Here is a 22,387-nt window from a genome sequence, read left to right as displayed (position 1 = left end):
TGCCAGAGTAAGAAATTAATTCATCATCGCATCTTCAGCCTTCGCGGGACCGAAGATGTCTAAGACATAGAAATGCTTATTATGGGTTCACCTGATGTCATTGAAAAGATGCACATAGGTAACGTGCAGGCCATCCAGCTCCGAGATTTATCTTCTCACCTCGAGTCTGCGACACTCTCTCCATGTACTCTCAGATAAGGACACGCACATTTCTGCATCATCTTCTAAATTACAAAGAGCGATTCACAAAACAGAAGCTGACCATCACAAAACACTCATCGCAAACCAAAAATGGCTCCACTGAGCCTCAAACTATCACCAGAATTTACTGATAATCTAAAGACTCACATAACTCATTTTGTCTCATTTTGTCTTAGTTTGAGACATAAGTGCATGATTATAATACTGTGTAGTTAGATGAGACAGAGCTGATGCTTCCTCTTAATTATCCTCTTCATGTTTCCCGAGCCTCAGCAGTGGAAGCTACCATGGATAGAAAAACAACGACTCATCTTAAATCTCAAATCTTTGTCTCCAAAGAGCTGCTGATGTGTCCGATATGATCCACAAGCTTAAACTAGGATTATAAATGTGTGCAGTGATGTGTGTGAAACCTCTGAGGACTCACACGTGTGTGCTTCAGCCCACACACACATATGAAGCTCTGTGACCTCACACAGAACTGTTTTACACATCCAACCTGAAAACATCCTGATCATTTCTACAGTTTTTTAAGTTGAGCTTCACCTGAACATCAGTGATGAAGCTGCTCTGACTCCATCACAGCTCACAGCTGTTGGAACGAGTCAAACAATGAAGAAGGTTCAGAAAACAGCTGATGATTTTACAGAAACATGATGCAAACATGAGAATGGACACATGATTTTTTATTAACAGACGCTGTTTATTTTTCACTTTGCATGATGTCATCAACACTGTGACACCAGGGGGCGCTCATCACCAGCCTGAGGCAGTGTGCAGTGATAATGGGGGAGACCCAGTGTTGTGTGTACTACAGTTGGACAGAAGGAAAAACTTCCTCCTGAAAATATTTTCATGCTTCCCAAAAGTGTTTAAGTCAAATGTTAAAAATATATAAATACAATAAAATACAGGCTCTTACATAAAGTTAGTGATGCAGTTGTGCACTGAGCACCTTTCCAATGTTCCTTCCTCAGATGTGTCCAGCTGCTGAACACATTAACATCTGTATGTAAATGTAGCCGAGAACCAACCTGACTTAGATCCACACCACGATTTATGAAATTATAGAACTAAAATAACAACAATTGTTTGCTTCTTTAACATTTCTTTTATTACATCAAACCAGTGCAAACTGAAAAAAAACAAAGAGCTGTTAGCATGTTTAGACCAACTTTGAGACAGAGACTGTAAAGTTCTGCACTTTATATCCTGCCTGTGTTCCTGCAAATGATTCACACTGAAAGTATCTTAGTTTAGTATAAGTGAGCCGCAAAGCAGCCTGATAGCTTTAAAAACAGTAAAAGGAAATGAAATTGACAGTTTCAGTGTAGCTGGATCTGATTATTGGGGGGTCATGACCCCCGTAACCCCCCTGGAAATTACGTGCCTGGTCCTGAGGTCAAATCCACCATCTTTGTTTCAGTGCTTCATGTTCTCCCGTGTTTGTGTGCGTCCTCTCCGGTACTCCGGCTTCCTCCCACAGTCCAAACACATGCAGTTAGTGGGGTCAGGTTAACTGTGAGTGGTTGTGTCTCTGTGTTATTCCACCTTAATCAATGACTTCCTGTTAGCATTAAGTGCTTCTGTAGGACTGATGTCATTTTCATGGTTGGATCATTTAAATGAAGCTGGACTCAGATGCAGTAAATAAGTTGATTGATCATTAATGAATAAAGCTGGTCAAATCCATCACGTGGACACATGTGATTGTGTAGTATTGATCCCAATGCTGGTATTAGTCCTGGATCAATAACACTGGATGGATGAGTTCAGCCCCTGAGCTGTGTTACAGACAAACATGAAACTGACAGGTCTGTGTCATTCACAGTCTGTAACACTTCTAAACAACAGAGGCTGACCCAAGTGCCTCAGAGCCAGGCACGCTCACATCACAGCTCTCTAAAGAAGTTTCAAAATAAGAGCTGAAAGCTGTGTTTGCTTGTGTTAGCTTATTATTGTGGAGACTAACATTCAGTGATCATGTGTTCAGACTCATAATGATTACTCTCATAAATCCTGATCTTTGTATTTCCTGTGTGTTGGATCAATAACTGAGATTCATCGTATCACACAGCTGTGCTGCTGCTGCTGCTGGTGATGTCAGCACATCTGGAACAATACGAGGTATCTGCTACCAGACTGAGCAGGACGTGAGACCTGTGGACTGTTTAAAGCTGTCCCTCCACAGGTCACTCAGACCTGATCCACACCTCAGTGAGATTCTCTGACTTCCTCAGTAGAGACAGAAACCATTCAGATCTGGGACGATCAGCTGACTGATGATGTCACACAGACTGTGTTTTCAGGAACAGTGATTCTGATGTGAGCCTGCTAGCTGACAGCAGACCTGATGAAACCACATGTTGACATGTGTGAGGACAGACTGGACTCTTTGACTGCACCTTGGTTCTCCTCAGAGGTCTGTACAGGAGCATGTCCACCCCCACTGAAGATCTCAGTCACTGTGAAACATAGAAAGCTGCTTGTGTGGCCTCTGCCTCACATGTAGATGCAGCTACAGGTTTCTCTGTCAGTCAGACTGAAAACATCGCCCTTTGCCATCCTTACTTTTCTTTGACTTCTTCAAATGCAGCTGGACTCCAGCTGGTATTTGATTGGACTCTGCAGCTGTTTCTGGTCATCAGTTCATTCCTGCAAACCTCTGAACCTGAACAACAATGATGCTGCATTGCTGGCTGATCCCAAAAGCTTGATTCTGTTCATCTGGACGTTTTCACGTTTGCTCACTGATCAGGTGACTTCTTCAGTCTCAGCTGACTGCAGCTTTACAACCTTACAAACAGCACATTTGCACAATGACTGAAACCAGCAGCACCTGATATATATGACACTAATATAATACATATACATATATAATCCATACTAATGATGAAGGAACTGAGCTCACAGTGTTCATTCAGTGAACTACTCAGTTTATTTTGGCCTCAGAAATGCTCACTCTGTTTGTACATCACTGTCAGCAATAGACTCATTCTGCTGTGTGGACAGGAACACATGTGACATCACTTCCTGTTTGTTTGTGACTGAAGAGGAAGAAGTTTACAAGGAATCATTTAGAAGAGTTTCAAACATCAACTGATTGAATCCATGAATGTGAAAACGTGTTTGTGAGTGAAAGAGACCGACATGTACAGACTGAACTATCTGTTCAACAGTCAGAGTGTTTCTCTAACAGGAGACACTCTTTACACTCAGCACAGGGACACTGAGCAACCACGAGACCAGACCATAAACCCAGGATAAAGAGTTTGAGTGAATGTGGTGTTGAAGGTGTGGAGGTGGATCAGAGTGTCAGAGGAGACTCTGTAGAAGGACAGAGTGCCAGCAGGACAGTCCACATACACTGCTGCTCTGTTAGAGACAGAGGAGGAGGAGGAGGAGGAGATGGATATTGGTCTGTTATTGTTCCAGACAGTACGAGGACCATCATCAGAGCAGAACAAACTCCAGGACTGATCATTGTATCCAAACCAACAGTCTCTGCCTCCTTTCCTTCTGATTCTTCTGTAACTCACTGATATATAAACGTATCCTCTCCACTCGACCTCCCAGTAACAGCGACCAGTCAGACCATTTCTACACAGCAGCTGAGGAACATCAAATCTGTCTGGATGATCAGGATATGACTGAACCTCCTCCACATGTGTCACCTTCCTGTTGTTGTCAGACAGTTGGAGGTTTGTGTTCACTGTGTTTGTGTCGATTGTGAGTTGACAGGAATCTGATGGAGAGAACAAACACAATCCAGCTGCAGTTACTGATCCATCATCTGTTCATTGATTGACACTTTGATGATGACTCCTGACATGATGAAGATGGTTGAATGTGTGCTGCTTTGTTTTCATGAATCCCATTAAAAACACACTTACACTTCCTCAGACCTGGTGTCAACCATCGGACTCCAGCAGGCTCCACCCTGAAAGGAGGAGGGGTCAGAGCAGTCAGCATGCACACATGGACATTACATGGCTCTCATACACACACTGTTACACACTGAGCTCAAAGCTCGGCTCCACTGTTTGATTCAAAGAAATCTACATTTATTTATCAGCACATTTAAAAACAGCTTGAGCCAAATTGCTGCACAGAGTAGAGATAAAATAGGAAACATACACAGTAATTACTATAAAGACTCGTCAGAATTGAAAGCTACAGAGTACAAATGTGTTTCCAACCGGGTTTTAAACATGTCGAGTGTTGGTGACGACCTGATGTGAAGGGCGACTGTTCCAGAGTTTGGCTGCAGCCATCGATAAAGCTCACCTCTGTTTTTACATCTAGTTCTGGTCAGAAGCTGCTTATCTGCAGACCTGAGGGCTCTGCTTGGATTATTTTTGTTAAAGAGAGATAAGATGGAGCCAATCCACTCAGAGATTTAAAGACAACAAGATCTGGAAGTGGATTCTACGACGTACTGGTAACCAGTGGAAAAAGCTGGAAAAAGCTGGTGATGGGTCGTCTAGCACAGACCCCCCGCTGGAACCAGACAATTCATGAGGGAGAGAACTGTGACGGCGCCGTTCCTTCGCTTGACCTCAGTCGCTCTCGTCTGCTCCCTCGTAACACTGCTCTTTATTGAGCTTGCATGAATATGCATAAGTTCATTAACATATGATGCCTTATACAGGTATGAACACAGAGTACCAGTCTGTGTTTGTGTGTGTGTGTGTGTGTGTGTGTGTTCCATTTGTGACCCTGTGAAGACTCCCAAAGCTGGTGCTAAGAGTCCAGCGGTCCCCCTAACAAAGGGCTCCTATACCATAAATCAGTAAGAGAAGGTTCGACCTCTCTCATGGCCCCAAGTTGTGTGTGCATGCCAGAGCACTCTGGAAGGCACACAGAGTCTTTACACACTACTATGGATCAAACCTCTATCATTGTGCAATCGATTATAAAACTCTAAGCATATATGAGTAAATATTTCTAAGCATAAATGACAATCAACAATATAAACCTGACAGCTGGTTTAATTACAGAATTTGTTTCTCAAATGAGAAAGAGCTATCAAGAAACCCTCCTAAATCTTTAGTTCTGAACTTTTCCAGTGGGCCAAGGTCAACATTATTAGATAATGCTAATTCTTTTCACTTGCATTACAACGATGTGAGGAGTTAATGCTAAGTATACTGCCATTAGCGGCTAATTCTAATTAGGGGTGAATAATTATTACCAGCTAATGCTAATATCATTTTCTCTTCCCTTTTAACAATGTGAGCAGCTAGTGCTAGGTAGGCTGATGCTAGCAGCTAATGCTAATATGATGTGGATTAGCATTATATTTGTAGCTGTCGCTGTAATGTTTTTGTGGGTTGCCATGACAACACCAGAAGCGCGTCTGAGATTGTTATATTGTTTTCTATTTGTTTTCTTCATTTGGTACTCATGTTTGTGTACATTTGTAGTAGGAAAAAGATAATCTGTGAATCCAGTGATCTGGCCATTATTTTTTATAAGAAATGTGTCTGTTAAAAATTATTGTGAAGTGGTCACTTCCTGTGAGTCGCGGGAACCGGAAGTTGTGCGCGGGAGAGACAAGACAGAACGGTAACACGGCGGACTTTTCGGAATATACATCTTTTCTACTGCTGGTTTTACAAGGCGTACACGGTAAAAAACATTATGCTGTTATTTTTTTAACACTTGTGCACTTTGTGAAAGGAAATAAGTGGCTGAGATGACTATCATATGTGCTATTGATATTATTTTACTTGTTTCTAGTTTTCACGGTGCTCCATGATTGGAAGAGGAATAAAAGAATTGTGGACATCAGTACGAAGCGTGGATTCTTTCGACCAGAGTAGATACAATATTAGTGAGGAGTTAATGCTAAGTAGACTGCCATTAGTGGCTAATGCTAATTTTAGGTGAATAGGAATTGGCATCTAATGCTAATACCATATTTTCTTGCTTTATTCTTGCCGTTATTAGCTAATACTAATTTGAGGTGAATTGCCATTTTCTGCTTATGCTAACAATGTTTTTTCTTACTTTTTAACAATATGAGTAGCTAATGTGAACACCTTTTTTCATTCAATTTTAACTTTTCCCCTGCGATGTGAAGAGTTAATGCTAAATAGGACGCCATTAGTGGCTAATTCTAATTTTAGATGAAAAAGCATTAGCAGCTAACGCTCATACCGTTTTCCTTTGCTTTGTAAGAATGACAGCAGCTAATGATACGAAGTCTACTGTTATTAACTATTGCTAATTGGATGTGAATTAGCATTATCCGATAATGGTAACCCTTTTCCCCTGCATTATAATGATGTCAGGAGTTAATGCTAAGTAGGCTGCCATTAGGGGCTAACTCTAATTAGGTGAATAATTATTAGCAGCTAATTCTAATATCGTTTTCCCTTCCCTTTTAACAATGTGAGCAGCTAATGCTAATTTGATGTGAATTAGCATTATATTAGTGAGCAGTTAATGCTAAGTAGGCTGCCGTTATTAACTAACGCTACTTTGACGTGAATTAGCATTATGTGCTAATGCTAATACTGTTTTCCCTTACAACAATTTAACAATGTGAGCGGCTAAGTCTAAGTACGTTGTTGTAAATAGCTAATGCTAATTTAATGTGAATTAGCATTATTCAATAATGCTAACACTGTTTTCTCTTACTTATTATAAATGATAGTAGCTAATACTAATACTCTTTTCCGTTGGGTAACAACGATGTGAGGAGTTAATGCTAAGTAGGCTACCATTAGCAGCTAAAGCTAATTTGAGGTGAATAGGCATTAGTAGCTAACGCTAATACCCTTCTCTCTAGTGTTATAATGATGTGAGACGTTAATGCTAAATAGGCTTCCATGAGTGACTCCTTTCCCTTGCGTTATAAAGATGTGAAGGGTTTATGCTAAGTAGGCTACCATTAGCAGCTAAGTAGCCATTTTGAGGTGAATAAGCATTAGTAGCTAATGCTAATACCCTTCTCTCTAGTGTTATAATGATGTGAGACGTTAATGCTAAATAGGCTTCCACGAGTGACTCCTTTCCCTTGCGTTATAAAGATGTGAAGGGTTTATGCTAAGTAGGCTACCATTAGCAGCTAAGTAGCCAATTTGAGGTGAATAAGCATTAGTAGCTAATGCTAATACCCTTCTCTCTAGTGTTATAATGATGTGAGACGTTAATACTAAATAGGCTGCCATGAGTGACTCCTTTCCCTTGCGTTATAACGATGTGAAGCGTTTATGCTAAGTAGGCTGCCATTAGCAGCTAATGCTAATACTGTTTTCCCTTGCTTTCTACAACTTGAGCAGCTACAGTGGGGCAAAAAAGTATTTAGTCAGCCACCGATTGTGCAAGTGCCCCCACCTAAAATGATGACAGAGGCCAGTAATTTGCACCAGAGGTACACGTCAACTGTGAGAGACAGAATGTGAAAAAAAAATCCATGAATACACATGGTAGGATTTGTAAAGAATTTATTCGTAAATCAGGGTGGCAAATAAGTATTTGGTCACCTCAAACATGGACAATCCCTGGCTCCCACAGACCTGTAACGTCTCCTGTAAGACGCTTTTCTGTCCCCCACTCGTTACCTGTATGAATGGCACCTGTGCGAACTCATCATCTGTCAAAAAGACACCTGTCCACAGCCTCAAACAGTCAGACTCCAAACTCCGCCATGGCCAAGACCAAAGAGCTCTCGAAGGACACCAGGAAAAGTATTGTAGACCTGCACCAGGCTGGGAAGAGTGAATCTACAATAGGCAAGCAGCTTGGTGTGAAAAAATCAACTGTGGGAGCAATCATCAGGAAATGGAAGACTTACAAGACCACTGATAATCTCCCACGATCTGGGGCTCCACGCAAGATCTCATCCCGTGGGGTCAAAATGATCATGAGAACGGTGAGCAAAGATCCCAGAACCACACGGGGGGACCTGGTGAATGACCTGCAGAGAGCTGGGACCAAAGTAACAAAGGTCACCATCAGTAACACACTAAAACGGCAGGGAATCAGATCCCGCAGTGCCAGACGTGTTCCGCTGCTGAAGCCAGTGCATGTCCAGGCCCGTCTGAAGTTTGCCAGAGAGCACATGGATGATACAGCAGAGGATTGGGAGAATGTCATGTGGTCAGATGAAACCAAAGTAGAACTTTTTGGTATAAACTCAACTCGTCGTGTTTGGAGGACGAAGAATACTGAGTTGCATCCCAAGAACACCATACCTACTGTGAAGCATGGGGGTGGAAACATCATGCTATGGGGCTGTTTTTCTGCCAAGGGGACAGGACGACTGATCCGTGTTAAGGACAGAATGAATGGGGCCATGTATCGTGAGATTTTGAGCCAAAACCTCCTTCCATCAGTGAGAACTTTGAAGATGAAACGCGGCTGGGTCTTCCAACATGACAATGATCCAAAACACACCGCCCGGGCAACAAAGGAGTGGCTCCGTAAGAAGCATTTGAAAGTCCTGGAGTGGCCTAGCCAGTCTCCAGACCTCAACCCCATAGAAAATCTGTGGCGGGAGTTGAAAGTCCGTGTTGCTCGGCGACAGCCCCAAAACATCACTGCTCTGGAGAAGATCTGCATGGAGGAATGGGCCAAAATACCAGCTACTGTGTGTGCAAACCTGGTAAAGACCTTTAGTAAACGTTTGGCCTCTGTTATTGCCAACAAAGGTTATGTTACAAAGTATTGAGTTGTATTTTTGTTATTGACCAAATACTTATTTGCCACCCTGATTTACGAATAAATTCTTTACAAATCCTACCATGTGTATTCATGGATTTTTTTTTCACATTCTGTCTCTCACAGTTGACGTGTACCTCTGGTGCAAATTACTGACCTCTGTCATCATTTTAGGTGGGGGCACTTGCACAGTCGGTGGCTGACTAAATACTTTTTTGCCCCACTGTATTGCTAAGTAGGCCACTTTACTCTGCTAAGGATTTGTGTGACCATGATGGAAACTCTGATAAGCTAATGCTGCTAAGCTAATGCTGTTTATGGGCCCTGTTAGAATCAATATTTCATTCTCATTCTGTTGTTTGAGAACAATAACAGAAAAATGTGCACTTGAGAACAAATTTATTGTGAATTCAGCTGTGAAGTTTGTCATTAAGCTTCCATTTCCAAATGTTAGCTGGCACTTTATTAGGTACACTGGCATCTATCTCAGGTACACCTGTGACCTAGATGTTCCTGCAAACAGACTCCTTGGAGACCCCCTACATAAATATCCATGTACTATCCAGCTAGACTAGTATGTCTGTCCCTGAAAATATTCCTGCATGTGTGATTGTTCATGTCTCATCTACAGGAAACAAACAGGAAGTGAGTGAAGGACACAGGAAATGTTTCCAGCTCTTCCTCCTCTATCAGACATTGGCCGTTTATCAATGCCCAAGTACGCGAGTACGTACTCGCGTGCTCGGTGAGTACGTACTCGCCGAGAACGCACGGGAGTACGTACCCGCCGAGAACGCGAGCACGGACTCGTGGGATGTTTCTCAATTCTCAAGTACGGGAGCACGGACCTGTGATTTGTACAGTCGGAACACCTGCGTACGTGATGATGTCACAGGTCCGGAGTTTTTACTGCCGTCCCCTCCTAATTTAACTGTGAGTAACATGTTATGAAGCTTAACTTTAATCACAGCCAAACCGGTTTACTCAGGAACAAATAAAACACTGAAATAAACCAAACATTAACATTTAGAAGTGATCTAAGTGACTTATATATCATTTTTAACCTCAGTAGTGAAACCTCTATTAATAAAAATAGTGTATATGTACATACGTGTACATACCTTAATAAAAACAAGCAGGTGAGATGTTAGAACGCTTTTATTTCTATTCTAGTGTACACTCAATACTATAGACAGCTGCTGGGGTTTCTTTAACCTGAGTAGTGAGAAGTCCGCGAGCGGGGGGACGGACGATGTGCCGGGAGTCCGCTGTTGAGTTTTGGACGAAATGCATTCTGGGATATTTAGCTGTCCCAAGTCTACACCGATGCATGCTCGATAAAATGGGCGGACCGAGAACACATCCGGGACTTTTTCGCGTTCTCGGCTTGATGCGTACTTCGAATTGGAACAGTACTTGGTCTCCGACTGATGACGTTTCACGAGTACACGAGAACGCAAGTATGCACAAGTACGCATATTGATAAACGCCCATTCTCTCCATACCTGAGAGTGTCCAGTCTCCAGCCTGGATCCTTCAGTCCAGCCGACAGCAGCTGCATTCCTGAGTTTCCTGGATGATTGTAGCTCAGGTCCAGCTCTCTCAGATGGGAGGGGTTGGAGCTCAGAGCTGAGGCCAGAGAAGTACAGCCTTCCTCTGTTATAAGACAGCCTGACAGACTGCAGACACACAAAACAACAATCCGTCTGTTATCCATCTCTATGGCAGCATAACTAAGGGATGGTTCAGGGTCACCTGATCCAGCTCTAACTATAAGCTTTATCAAAAAGGAAAGTTTGAAGCTGATCTTCAAAGTAGAGAGGGTGTCTGTCTCCTGAACTCAAACTGGGAGCTGCTTCCACACCAAGTCCAACATAACCAGGCTTTCTTTGTGTTTGCTGGTTTGACAAAACCTCAAATCCCAGTCAGAGATGATGAGCATCATCACAGTGATGATCATTTCTCTGTTAACCCAGGCTTTCTGCTTCAGGATCTGTGCACGCTCACAGAACAAGGAGATCTTTAAACATCATTTCACTAAATGGATGGACTGAGCTCAGCCTACAGATGAACTGGTGCCAGAGATCATAAAGAACATCAAACAGTCAAATTCAACACTTTAGATGGAAATATGAGATTAATGCTGCAGACAATAATGAACCTGCTGAATTCATGAACATCAAGAATGCAGCGAGTGGTAAAATAAAGATTTGACCTCAGTGTTTCTGTCTATTCCTAACATATTCCTAACATGATAGCTGCACTTTAGAGCTCTAAAACTGGAACTGACACATATTTAAACTCTACATGTTACTCAGTACATTCAGTTCTGACACTCGCCCACAGTCCAACAAAGGAAACATGGAGATCACATCAGTTTGTCACCAAAGTCTAATTATTAGGGCAAGTTAACCTGTTATTATCACGTTAACTCATTAATTGATTAACGTCAGCAATTATTTTAATCACAGTTTTAAAAATCATGATTATTGTGAAAGTGCTCACTGGCTCTGAAAAGCCATGGGTCACAGGAGGGATGGTGACCAGTGCTGGCTTGAAATGGGCGTCATTATGCGTCTCAGCCAATGAGAGCATTGAGGGTGGGCCTAATACTACTGCAGCGCTCACATGACCCAGGACAGAAAGAAAGGGGCGGGGACAGAAACATGGAGACACGTACAGGTCTTTGACATGTTCATTTTAAACTGTTCCAGAGGGCAGTGTTGATACAACTAAAGTTATCTGGAAGCAAAGTTGAGTTTTTTATCGTTGGAGTTCTTCAAGTCTGAAGTATCACTTAAATGCATTACACGCTGTTGATGGCAGCAAACAAACCCAAACAAACAGTGGTGGGAGGCTTGGGCAGACTACGTAGATTCAGTTTGTGGGACGAGTCTAGATAAACCAAAGAAAGACAAGCTAACAAACGCCACAGTGAAGTGAGTATGAAGTATGAAGTGAGTAGCTACAAACTGCAGGCTGATTAGTGTTGTTGAAGAAGTCGGTCTGAGGAACGTTCTTAGGTTCAACAAATGACGGCATGTATGAGCCTCAAGACGCAGCATCACAAGAAGAACACATGAGCTGTAGAAAAAGGAGAGACTACGAAAGCCACAGCGTTACAACATGAACCAGCTGTTGGTCTCTCTGGAGACTACTGGGCATAGCTGGGTAACCATGGTTACCTGGGAGTTACAGAAACGTGCAGAACATGTGATTCATGTTGCACAGCAGTGGGACATTTGAAATAAAATCAGCACACTCAGTACAGATAGTGCATCATATATGATGCTGCTGCCAGACGTCTGCCATTGAACACGTCCCTGCATCGCGCACAACACCAAGGTTGCCATGGCAATCACAGCTAACAGGGACAAAGTGCACAGCTGGAACCCTGCAGGTATATTTAACATGACGTATTTCTCAGTGTCCTGTCTGTGTGTGAGAGACAAACAGCCTCTGTATGTGTGTGTAAATACAGCATGAATATGTAGAGGACATGTTTGTGTATATAACTAAATGAATGCTCTACATTCTCATTTGAATCTTTGATTCTTGTTTCTGTTGCAGGTCTGTGACAACTTCTGGGAGGAGAAAAGTTGGTTTTCATGCTCTGTGATTCTGTGTTTTGTCATCTCTCTCAGGTGATGGAGAGCTCAGATGATGACCCCCGCCTACATGGTCATCATTCAGTCTAGTCAAGTCTACATTCAGAACAGACCTAGAGACACGCAAGCAAAATGCCAACATTGTATATGTAAAAACTGCTGCTGCACTGGAGCCAGATTCAAGGAGCTCAAGTGTTTACCCAGATCTGAGAGGCTGAAGTTTGGGCCTTAGTCACCAACTTACTGAAGGAATAGAGGGTTGTTGGAGGAAAACCTGTGGAAGCAACAACATCCAAGCCACCAGAAAAGAAGTTGGCCCTATTGGCTGCTTCATCAGAGTGTGATTGTGAACAGGAGGAAGACTCAGCTGAGAACAGTGTGGTGGATACAGAGCAGAGCCCACCATCAGTACAGAGGTCTGTCCATTAGAGTGCAGCTTCAAACATGCAGCACATGTACTTGGCCACAGCTGCAACATCTGTACCTGTGAAAGCTTGTTCTCTGTTGCTGCTCATATTGTACAGAAGAAGAGAGTTTCTTTGTCATCAGAAAATGTCAGTGAGCTTGTGTCTTAGCAGCTGGCTCGGTGCAGAGGAGGAAGAAAATGTCAAGTCAGAGACAGATAAATGCAGTTCATGTTGTCAACTCAACCTGGACGACTGAAAGTGTTTTTCTTTGTCTTGTTTCTGACTGAGATTCTCCAAAGGAAATCCAGCACAAACACTCACTTCACACACTCAAAGTCCTGCACAGTAAATGAGCTGATGAGCGTTTGTGCTGCTACCTGATAACAGAAAAATAGTTCTGCTGCTTCCTGTTCTGAAAACACACATTTATAAATGTTCACTTGCTGTTGGTGGCTCTGGACTCTGAGGGGAACTTTGTAAAAAACTAGATCAAATGTTAACGTCCTGGCAGAGGCAAAGAACTTTGATTTGATATTTGATTGGATTAGATTCATGTTTCAGCTCAGATTGACAGAAATATTTGAACTGCTGCTGTGTTAAAGGGAACACTGCTGTTAGAAAGCAACTGATTTGTTTCTGCACACTGAATGTCGCACTTCTCATACTGCAATACTATTAAAATAAGTACACAATATGTTACTTTTGAATTCATGATTGCATGTTGCTGTAGCAATGCCATTAATGGTGATTCAAAGTGTTCATGGTTGCCCAGCACAACAAATGATTGTACAAGATCCACCATCATGTTTCTCCTTCATGTTTCTACTTAGACAATAACAAAGGAAGCAGTTCCCAGGAACTACTTCCTGTCTTGTTAACATAAGAGTATGTTGCCCTTCAAAACACCTCCACTTCTCCTCTTATTAGAGGACTGCCTCATTATTAATTTGCTAATTCTGTCAGCTGATGAAAGAAAAATGCTTGATCTCACCTGAGAGTTTCCAGTGTACAGCGTGGACTCTTCAGTCCTTCAGACAGAAGCTTCACGCCTGAATCCTTCAGGTTAATGTTACTCAGGTCCAGCTGTCTCAGATTAGAGGTCTGAGAGCTGAGACCTGAGGCCAGAGCTTCACAGCTTCTCTCTGACAGGTCACAGTGACTCAGTCTGAAAAATAACAGATAAACAATTACAAAAATAAAACACTTATGTTGAAGTGTAATGAGATACTATTATATTTAGCAATATTTAATCTTGTTTTTGTCAGGAAACTGATGCAGAGCAACATGTGGAGAGAATCAGAGGAGAAGAAGTGAAGAGAGAACAGCAGTAAAAAAACACTGAATTGTTCAGTGTGCTTTTGATATCAACAAAATGTGTCAAATGTCTTTATTTTTTATTTGTTTTAGTAGAATTGATGATTATCACTTAGATAACAACCACAGGCCAGGTCTAAATGGCACTTTGGTAACAGTTACACCCAGAAATATTTCAGAAATGTGGACAATTTGTGCTCCAATGTATTCAGTATTGAACAAACTGAGTACCGATGACCACTTAATATTTTTGATATTTTATTTGAGTTGTTCCCACCTGATTTGTGTTAACTAGACTAAACATTTAAAAACTAAAGCTATGATCACATATTTATTTACAGAGCTTTGTTGGAGGGTTTGGCCACTGGCAGCAGCCTCAGAAGAGCCTTTTTAAAGGCTCATGTTCTCACTTAGATCATCTATTTCTACTTACATTTCTTTCTGGGAAAAATGGGGATTACTTTGAAAACAGGAACTATTTTCTCCAATAAGCAGCCCTGGATTAGTAAATCACTCAAGCATCTCAGTCAGAAGAAACTGTCTTGTTATGAGGGAGAGAAGAAAAAGATCGAGGCACATAAACTTGTTCAAAGAGAGATAAAACAGCTAAAATCAGATCTAAAAGTAAAGCAGAGCATAAGTTGAATAAAGGACACTCAAGGCTGGCTTGGAAAGGAATGAAGTCCATGGTGGGGATGCAGAACAAGGACCAAAGATGAATGTGATGCTGAATCAGCAGAAGACTTGGACTCATTTAATTCCAGCTTTGATATCATTGATTTCAATGCAGAGCTTTGTGATTTTAGGAAAGGGCTGGTAGCTCTGAGAGTGACACTGATGAGGTGTCTGTGAAGGTTCGCAGTCATCTAAAGAGCTTAGAAAAAAGGCATCTGGGCCTCTTTAAGTTTCTTGAAGACGTTTCACCTCTCATCCAAGAAGCTTCTTTCTTTCTAGGGTCAAATGGTGGAGAGTCCCAGATTTAAGCCGTGTGGGAGAGTCCGCCAAGGGGGTCATGAACCCCCTGTTGATCCTCTACCTAATCACACGAGCCAAGGTGTGAAAATGGGTGTAGGTCACAATCAGCCAAGGTTACGGAGAGCTCATTGTGAAACTTAGCCCCACCCTATCATGTGATTTCTTGAGGTTAGCCTCTGTACAAACAGTCTTCAGCCATATGAGAGTGAGTGTGAGTGAATGAGAGCACACACAGGACACGCTGATCTCTGAATGTGTGTGACTCAGTGAAGAAGAGGATTGTACTGGATATACTGTGACTGACAGAGTTTAAAGAGAAAGGTGTTTGGATTAACCCTTTAAGACCTACCATAGAACCAAGTCCACTAGAGCTTATCTTTATATTTTTACATGTTGTAGTGCCATTTTTTGGAGCATTTCAAGTTGATATACATCAACACAACCATTATAGCCCAAATTTTAATAATATGTATGCCTTAAGTGCATAGTAACTACATAAATTGCAAAAAAGTGCAATAAACTACAAAAAATGAAAATAGTTTTTGTTTTTTTAACATATATTTCTAGTTAGAGAAATTTAAGAGGTTTATCCCTCAAAACTGTAAATACAAAAAAGTTGCACAAAATAGTTTCCAACAACAGGAAATTTATTTTGAGTGTCTTCATAGTTTTATTTTTGAAATACACCAATTTTTATATACTGCAGAAAAAATGGAAATAAATATTATAATCCAAATTTGCAAAAAAAACAGCACATGCATCAAAATAAACTATTTCCAGCAGTGCAATATGAGTCCTAAGCATCCCAGAAACGACACAGAAAGTCATAAAGTAAAAAATAACTTTAAAAACACCAGTATAGGCTTATACGGCCCTGGAGGTAAAAAAAAAACAAAAAAACAACAACAAAAAAACCCCTACATTTTCCACAAAATTGACATCACTTCTGGTTTTGGGCAGGTAATGGCAGACATGCGATAGTTGAAACGTCTTCAAGCAACTCAAAGAAGTCCAGACGCTTTTCTTTCCAAGCTCCTTAGACTACGATGACCTGGATGACTGAGAACCTTCACAGACATATCTTCCTACGTTGGAGTAGACGTCAGTGCGAACTCTCATCCAAGAAGCTTCTTCAGTTCAAAGGTCAAATGGTGGAGAGTCCCAGATTTAAACCCAATGGGAGTTTCCCCCCAAAGAGGGACAAAGGACCCCCTGATGATCCTCTAATCACATGAGCCAAGGTGTGAAAGCGGGTGTGGGTCCCAATCAGCCAGGGTTTCGGGTGAGCTCATTGTGAAACCTGGCCCCACCCTATCATGTGATTTCCTGAGGTCAGATGGCCCAGGATGTGAGTGGGCATTAAGGCGTCTGGGGAGGGAACTCAGAACTGGATTATAGATGGCAGACAGTTGGTGTCGTAAACCACCGCCTCTGTTCAAAGATGGTCGCTCACAGTGGACGTAAAGGACGTAAGGATTTTGTGTGGGCCTACTGATCCACAGTGTCAGCACGACTGTCACATCATATTCATCTCAGCACAACTAAAACATTGTGACTGACCTCAGAGTTTCAAATCGACATCGTGGACTCTCCAGAAGAACACACAGCTGCTTCACTCCTGAATCCTGCAGGTTGTTGTAGTCTCCACTCAGGTCCAGTATTCTGGGATACGAGGGGTTGGACTTCAGTGCTGCTGCCAGATAATCACAGCTGATCTCTGACAAACCACAGCGCTCCAATCTGTATAAAGAATGAAAGTTCAGTTCAGTTCAGTTCAGTTCATTTTTATTTCAAACATTTCAAACATGTGTCTTCGCAATCATTATAAAATATCATTTCATTATTTGTTTGAAAAGGAGTAGGCAGAAGTATTTACTTATTTGTCCCTACCCCCTCAAGTTTTACCTCTCATTCATTTAATTTTCTTTTAGTCTTAAATTAAACAATCAACATATGAAACAAAAGTTAAAAAAAAAGCAAAACGTAAATAAATCAAAAACAAGAAATAAGCAAGCCCCACCACAGTATAGTTTCTTTCATATGAAAAATACAGAATGTGTATATTTGCAGATACACAAGTTATGGAAAAACAAACAAACCAAAAAAAACAAACAAAAAACCCAAAAAGAACCACAACACCATTACCAGCGACATTACCGTCCTGGGTTAACCCCGTTTTCTTCATTCTTATAGTTATTTAAAATTAGGTTTTTATATTTTATTTTAAACTGATTTATGTTTTTACTTTCCTTTATTTCTTCTGTTAGACTGTTCCATAATTTGTAAGTTTATTAGACAAAGTGTGAGCTTGAAATCATTCAGTGTTTCATCATCTGTTCAGAGCTGAAGAAGGTTCAGAATGTAGAAGTTTAGAAAATGGAAACTCCAAACAGCTGAAGCCAACAGGAAGCAGCTTCAAACAAACGAGAAAAAACTCTGAATATTTCACATTAAAGTTGTACATTTATCATAAAAAACATGAAAAAGTCGTGTTTTTCCTTCAAGGAACCACATGGCTTCACTTTTAAAGGTGAAGTGTGAAAGAAACGGACATATTTGAAGTCCAACACCTTTTTCCAGTCACATTATTAAAGCAGACAAACTACAAGCTCATTTTCATTCCAACAAGTCATCTTCTGACCCTTTATTATTATTGTTATTATTCAATATTTATGGAGGATGTTTTTACATTAGGCTCAAATATGTGACAGACATTTAATCCCATTTCAGTTTGGCCTCATCCTGGGCCGGATTATCCAGGACACCAAAAGAGGGTTATGAGGAAATATGATGAAATGTTGTGTATTAGCAGCAAGTTATTGAATCATTTTCCTCAGAAACCAAACAAAATGATTGACAAACATGTTTTTACAAACTCAGTGTTGGACTTGGATCAGCAGGATAAGCTGATGTTTAAAGGCATTTGAGTCTCGCTGTATGAGAGTCCAGTTATTCCTCAATATTTATGGATGATGTTCTTTCAGTGTTGCACTTTGTAGACGCTCCCTGAGCCTCACAGCCAGCTGCACATGGACCAGCTGACATTAACCAGCATTAGAGGCTTTTGTAAAAAAATGGATTTTCCTATTTAAATGGTTTGAATTTGAATAAAGCGATGTTGATTCATTCAATCCTGAATGGATTTTTAATATAAATGTATTTTGCCAGAATCTCAGGTTAAAGCTCCCAAAAGTATTTCAACAGCAACCAAACAGATAAAACAGTAAATTCAATTTCAATTCAATTCAATTCAATTCAATTTTATTTATACAGCGCCAAATCACAACAAAAGTCGCCTCAAGGCGCTTTATATTGTACAGTAGATCGCACAATAATAAATACAGAGAAAAACCCAACAATCATATCATATGACCCCCTATGAGCAAGCACTTTGGCGACAGTGGGAAGGAAAAACTCCCTTTTAACAGGAAGAAACCTCCGGCAGAACCAGGCTCAGGGAGGGGCGGCCATCTGCTGCGACCGGTTGGGGTGAAAGAAGGAAAACAGGATGAAAGACATGCTGTGGACGAGAGACAGAGATTAATAACAGATATGATTCGATGCAGAGAGGTCTATTAACACATAGTGAGTGAGAAGGTGACTGGAAAGGAAAAACTCAATGCATCATGGGAATCCCCGGCAGCCTACGTCTATTGCAGCATAACTAAGGGAGGATTCAGGGTCACCTGGTCCAGCCCTAACTATATGCTTTAGCAAAAAGGAAAGTTTTAAGCCTAATCTTAAAAGTAGAGATAGTGTCTGTCTCCCGAATCCAAACTGGAAGCTGGTTCCACAGAAGAGGGGCCTGAAAACTGAAGGCTCTCCCTCCCATTCTACTTTTAAATACTCTAGGAACAGCAAGTAAGCCTGCAGAGCGAGAGCGAAGTGCTCTAATAGGGTGATATGGTACTACAAGGTCATTAAGATAAGATGGGGCCTGATTATTTAAGACCTTGTAAGTGAGGAGCAGGATTTTGAATTCAATTCTGGATTTAACAGGAAGCCAATGAAGGGAAGCCAAAACAGGAGAAATATGCTCTCTCTTTCTAGTCCCTGTCAGTACTCTTGCTGCAGCATTTTGGATTAACTGAAGACTTTTCAGCGAGTTTTTAGGACATCCTGATAATAACGAATTACAGTAGTCCAGCCTGGAAGTAATGAAGGCATGAACTAGTTTTTCAGCATCACTCTGAGACAGGATATTTCTAATTTTAGAGATGTTGCGCAAATGGAAGAAAGCGGTCTTACATATTTGTTTAATATGCGCCTTGAAGGACATGTCCTGGTCAAAAATGACTCCAAGGTTCCTCACAGCATTACTGGAGGCCAAGGTAATGCCATCCATAGTAAGGATCTGCTTAGATACCATATTTCTAAGATTTTCAGGGCCGAGTACAATAACCTCAGTTTTATCTGAATTAAGAAGCAGGAAGTTAGCGGCCATCCAGGTCTTTATGTCTTTAAGACATTCCTGCAGTTTAACTAATTGGTGTGTGTTACCTGGCTTCATGGATAGATAGAGCTGCGTATCATCTGCATAGCAGTGAAAATTTATGCTATGTCTTCTAATGATGCTGCCTAGGGGAAGCATGTATAATGTAAATAGAATTGGTCCTAGCACTGAACCCTGTGGAACTCCATAATTGACCTTAGTGGGTGAAGAGGACTCTCCATTTACTTGAACAAATTGGAGTCTATTAGATAGATATGATACAAACCACTGCAGTGCAGTACCTGTAATACCTACAGCATGTTCTAATCGCTCTAATAAGATATTATGGTCAACAGTATCAAACGCAGCACTAAGGTCTAGCAGGACAAGCACAGAGATGAGTCCACTGTCAGAGGCCATAAGAAGATCATTTGTAACCTTCACTAAAGCTGTTTCTGTGCTGTGATGAGCTCTGAAACCTGACTGAAACTCTTCAAATAAGCCATTCCTCTGCAGATGATCTGTTAGCTGTTTGACAACTACTCTTTCAAGGATTTTTGATATGAAAGGAAGGTTGGATATTGGCCTATAATTAGCTAAGACAGCTGGGTCTAGAGATGGCTTTTTGAGTAAACGTTTAACTACAGCCACCTTGAAGGCCTGTGGTACATAGCCGATTATTAGAGATAGGTTGATCATATTTAAGATTGAAGAATTAATTAATGGCAGGACTTCTTTGAGCAGTTTTGTAGGAATGGGGTCTAAAAGACACGTTGATGGTTTAGAGGAAGTAATTATTGAAGTTAACTCAGAAAGATCAATTGGAGAAAAAGAGTCTAACTTAACATCAATGGTACTAAAAGTAGCTGTAGACGATATTACATCTGTGGGATGATTATTGGTAATTTTTTCTCTAATGATAAAAATTTTATTTCTGAAGAAGTTCATGAAGTCATTACTAGTTAACGTTAAAGGGATTGTTGGCTCAGTAGAGCTCTGACTTTTTGTCAGCCTGGCTACAGTGCTGAAGAGAAACCTGGGGTTGTTCTTATTTTCTTCAATCAGTGACGAATAGTAAGATGTTCTGGCTTTGCGGAGGGCTTTCTTATAAAGCAACAAACTATTTCTCCAGGCTAAATGATGATCCTCTAAATTTGTGACACGCCATTTCCTCTCCAGCTTACGAGTTATCTGCTTTAGGCTACGTGTTTGAGAATTATACCACGGAGTCAGGTACTTCTGATTTGAGACTTTAGTTTTCACAGGAGCTACAGTATCCAGAGTCGTACGTAGTGAGGAGGTAAAATTATTAACAAGATAATCGACCTCTGTTGGAGTAGCGTTCAGGTAGCTGCTCTGCTCTATGTTGGTACAGGGCATTGAAGATGATAACAGTGGGTGGATTATATTCTTAAACTTAGTTACAGCACGTTCAGAAAGACATCTACTTTGATAAAGTCTACTCTCCACTGCTGTGTAATCAATTATTGTAAATGTAAATGTTATCAGGAAATGATCAGACAGCAGAGGGTTTTCAGGAAACACTGTTAAATGTTCAGTTTCTAAGCCATATGTTAAAACAAGATCTAGAGTGTGATTAAAGTGGTGGGTGGGTTCTTTTACATTTTGAGAGAAGCCAATTGAGTCTAATAACAGATTAAATGCAATGTTGAGGCTGTCATTTTTAGCATCTACATGGATGTTAAAATCACCCACAATAATTATTTTATCTGAGCTGAGCACTAAATCAGATAAAAAGTCTGAGAAATCAGAGAGAAACTCTGTGTAAGGCCCAGGTGGACGGTAGATGATAACAAATAAGACTGGTTTCTGAGTTTTACAGCTGGGGTGGACAAGGCTAAGCATCAGGCTTTCAAATGAATTAAAAGTCTGTCTTGGTCTTTCGTTAATTAATAGACTGGTGTGAAAAATTGCTGCCACACCGCCCCCTCGGCCTGTGCTTCGAGGTTTCTGGTAGTTAGAATGACTCGGGGGTGTTGATTCATTTAAACTAACATAATCATCCTGCTGCAACCAGGTTTCTGTAAGGCAGAGTAAATCGATTTGTTGGTCGATTATTAAGTCATGTACTAACAGAGACTTGGAGGAGAGAGACCTAATATTTAATAATCCACATTTCACTGTTTTACTCTTTGGTTCAGATGTGGATTCTGTATTGTTCTTTCTTTTTGATTTTTTATGTTTAAGTTTTTTATTGCTGGTTTTTGGTTTGTTTTTTGTCTGTTTGGGAGCTGACACAGTCTCAATGGAGATGGGTTTTTGGGGGGGTAGCAGGAGGAGAGAAGCTGCAGAGAGGCGTGTAAGACTGCAACTCTGCTTCCTGGTCCCAACTCTGGATAGTCAGATTTTGGGGGGTTTAATAAATTGGTCCATATTTCTAGAAATGAGAGCTGCTCCATCCAAAGTGGGATGGATGCCGTCTCTCCTAACAAGACCAGGTTTCCTCCAGAAGGTTTGCCAATTATCTATGAAGCCCACATCGTTTCTGGGACACCACTCAGACAGCCAGCAATTTAAGGAGAACATGCGGCTAAACATGTCACTCCTGGTCTGATTGGGGAGGGGACCAGAGAAAACTACAGAGTCCGACATTGTTTTGGCAAAGTTACACACCGATTCAATATTGATTTTAGTGACCTCCGATTGGCGTAACCGGGTGTCATTACTGCCGACGTGAATTATGATCTTACTGTATTTACGTTTACCCTTAGCCAGCAGTTTTAAATTTCCTTCAATGTCGCCTGCTCTGGCCCCTGGAA

At 41.1% G+C, this 22,387-nt stretch overlaps 1 protein-coding gene across 2 annotated transcripts in view; it reads right to left on the bottom strand.

Annotated features, from left to right (window-relative positions):
- Positions 1-3,416: 3,416 nt before the first annotated feature.
- LOC134624198 (NACHT, LRR and PYD domains-containing protein 12-like) overlaps positions 3,417-22,387 on the bottom strand; it is a 40,394-nt gene continuing 21,423 nt past the window's right edge. For both annotated transcript variants that reach the window (XM_063469185.1, XM_063469186.1), the window contains 4 exons: positions 13,878-14,051; positions 10,377-10,550; positions 4,095-4,141; positions 3,417-3,946 (listed from right to left, as the gene is read on the bottom strand). In XM_063469185.1, coding sequence (XP_063325255.1) covers positions 3,417-3,946; positions 4,095-4,141; positions 10,377-10,550; positions 13,878-14,051 — 925 coding nt within the window. The remainder of the gene's footprint in view (positions 3,947-4,094; positions 4,142-10,376; positions 10,551-13,877; positions 14,052-22,387) is intronic.

The sequence above is a fragment of the Pelmatolapia mariae genome, linkage group LG3_W, assembly GCF_036321145.2.
Source record: "Pelmatolapia mariae isolate MD_Pm_ZW linkage group LG3_W, Pm_UMD_F_2, whole genome shotgun sequence".
Lineage (NCBI taxonomy): Eukaryota > Metazoa > Chordata > Actinopteri > Cichliformes > Cichlidae > Pelmatolapia > Pelmatolapia mariae.
This window is presented reverse-complemented; position numbering and strand designations above follow the sequence as displayed.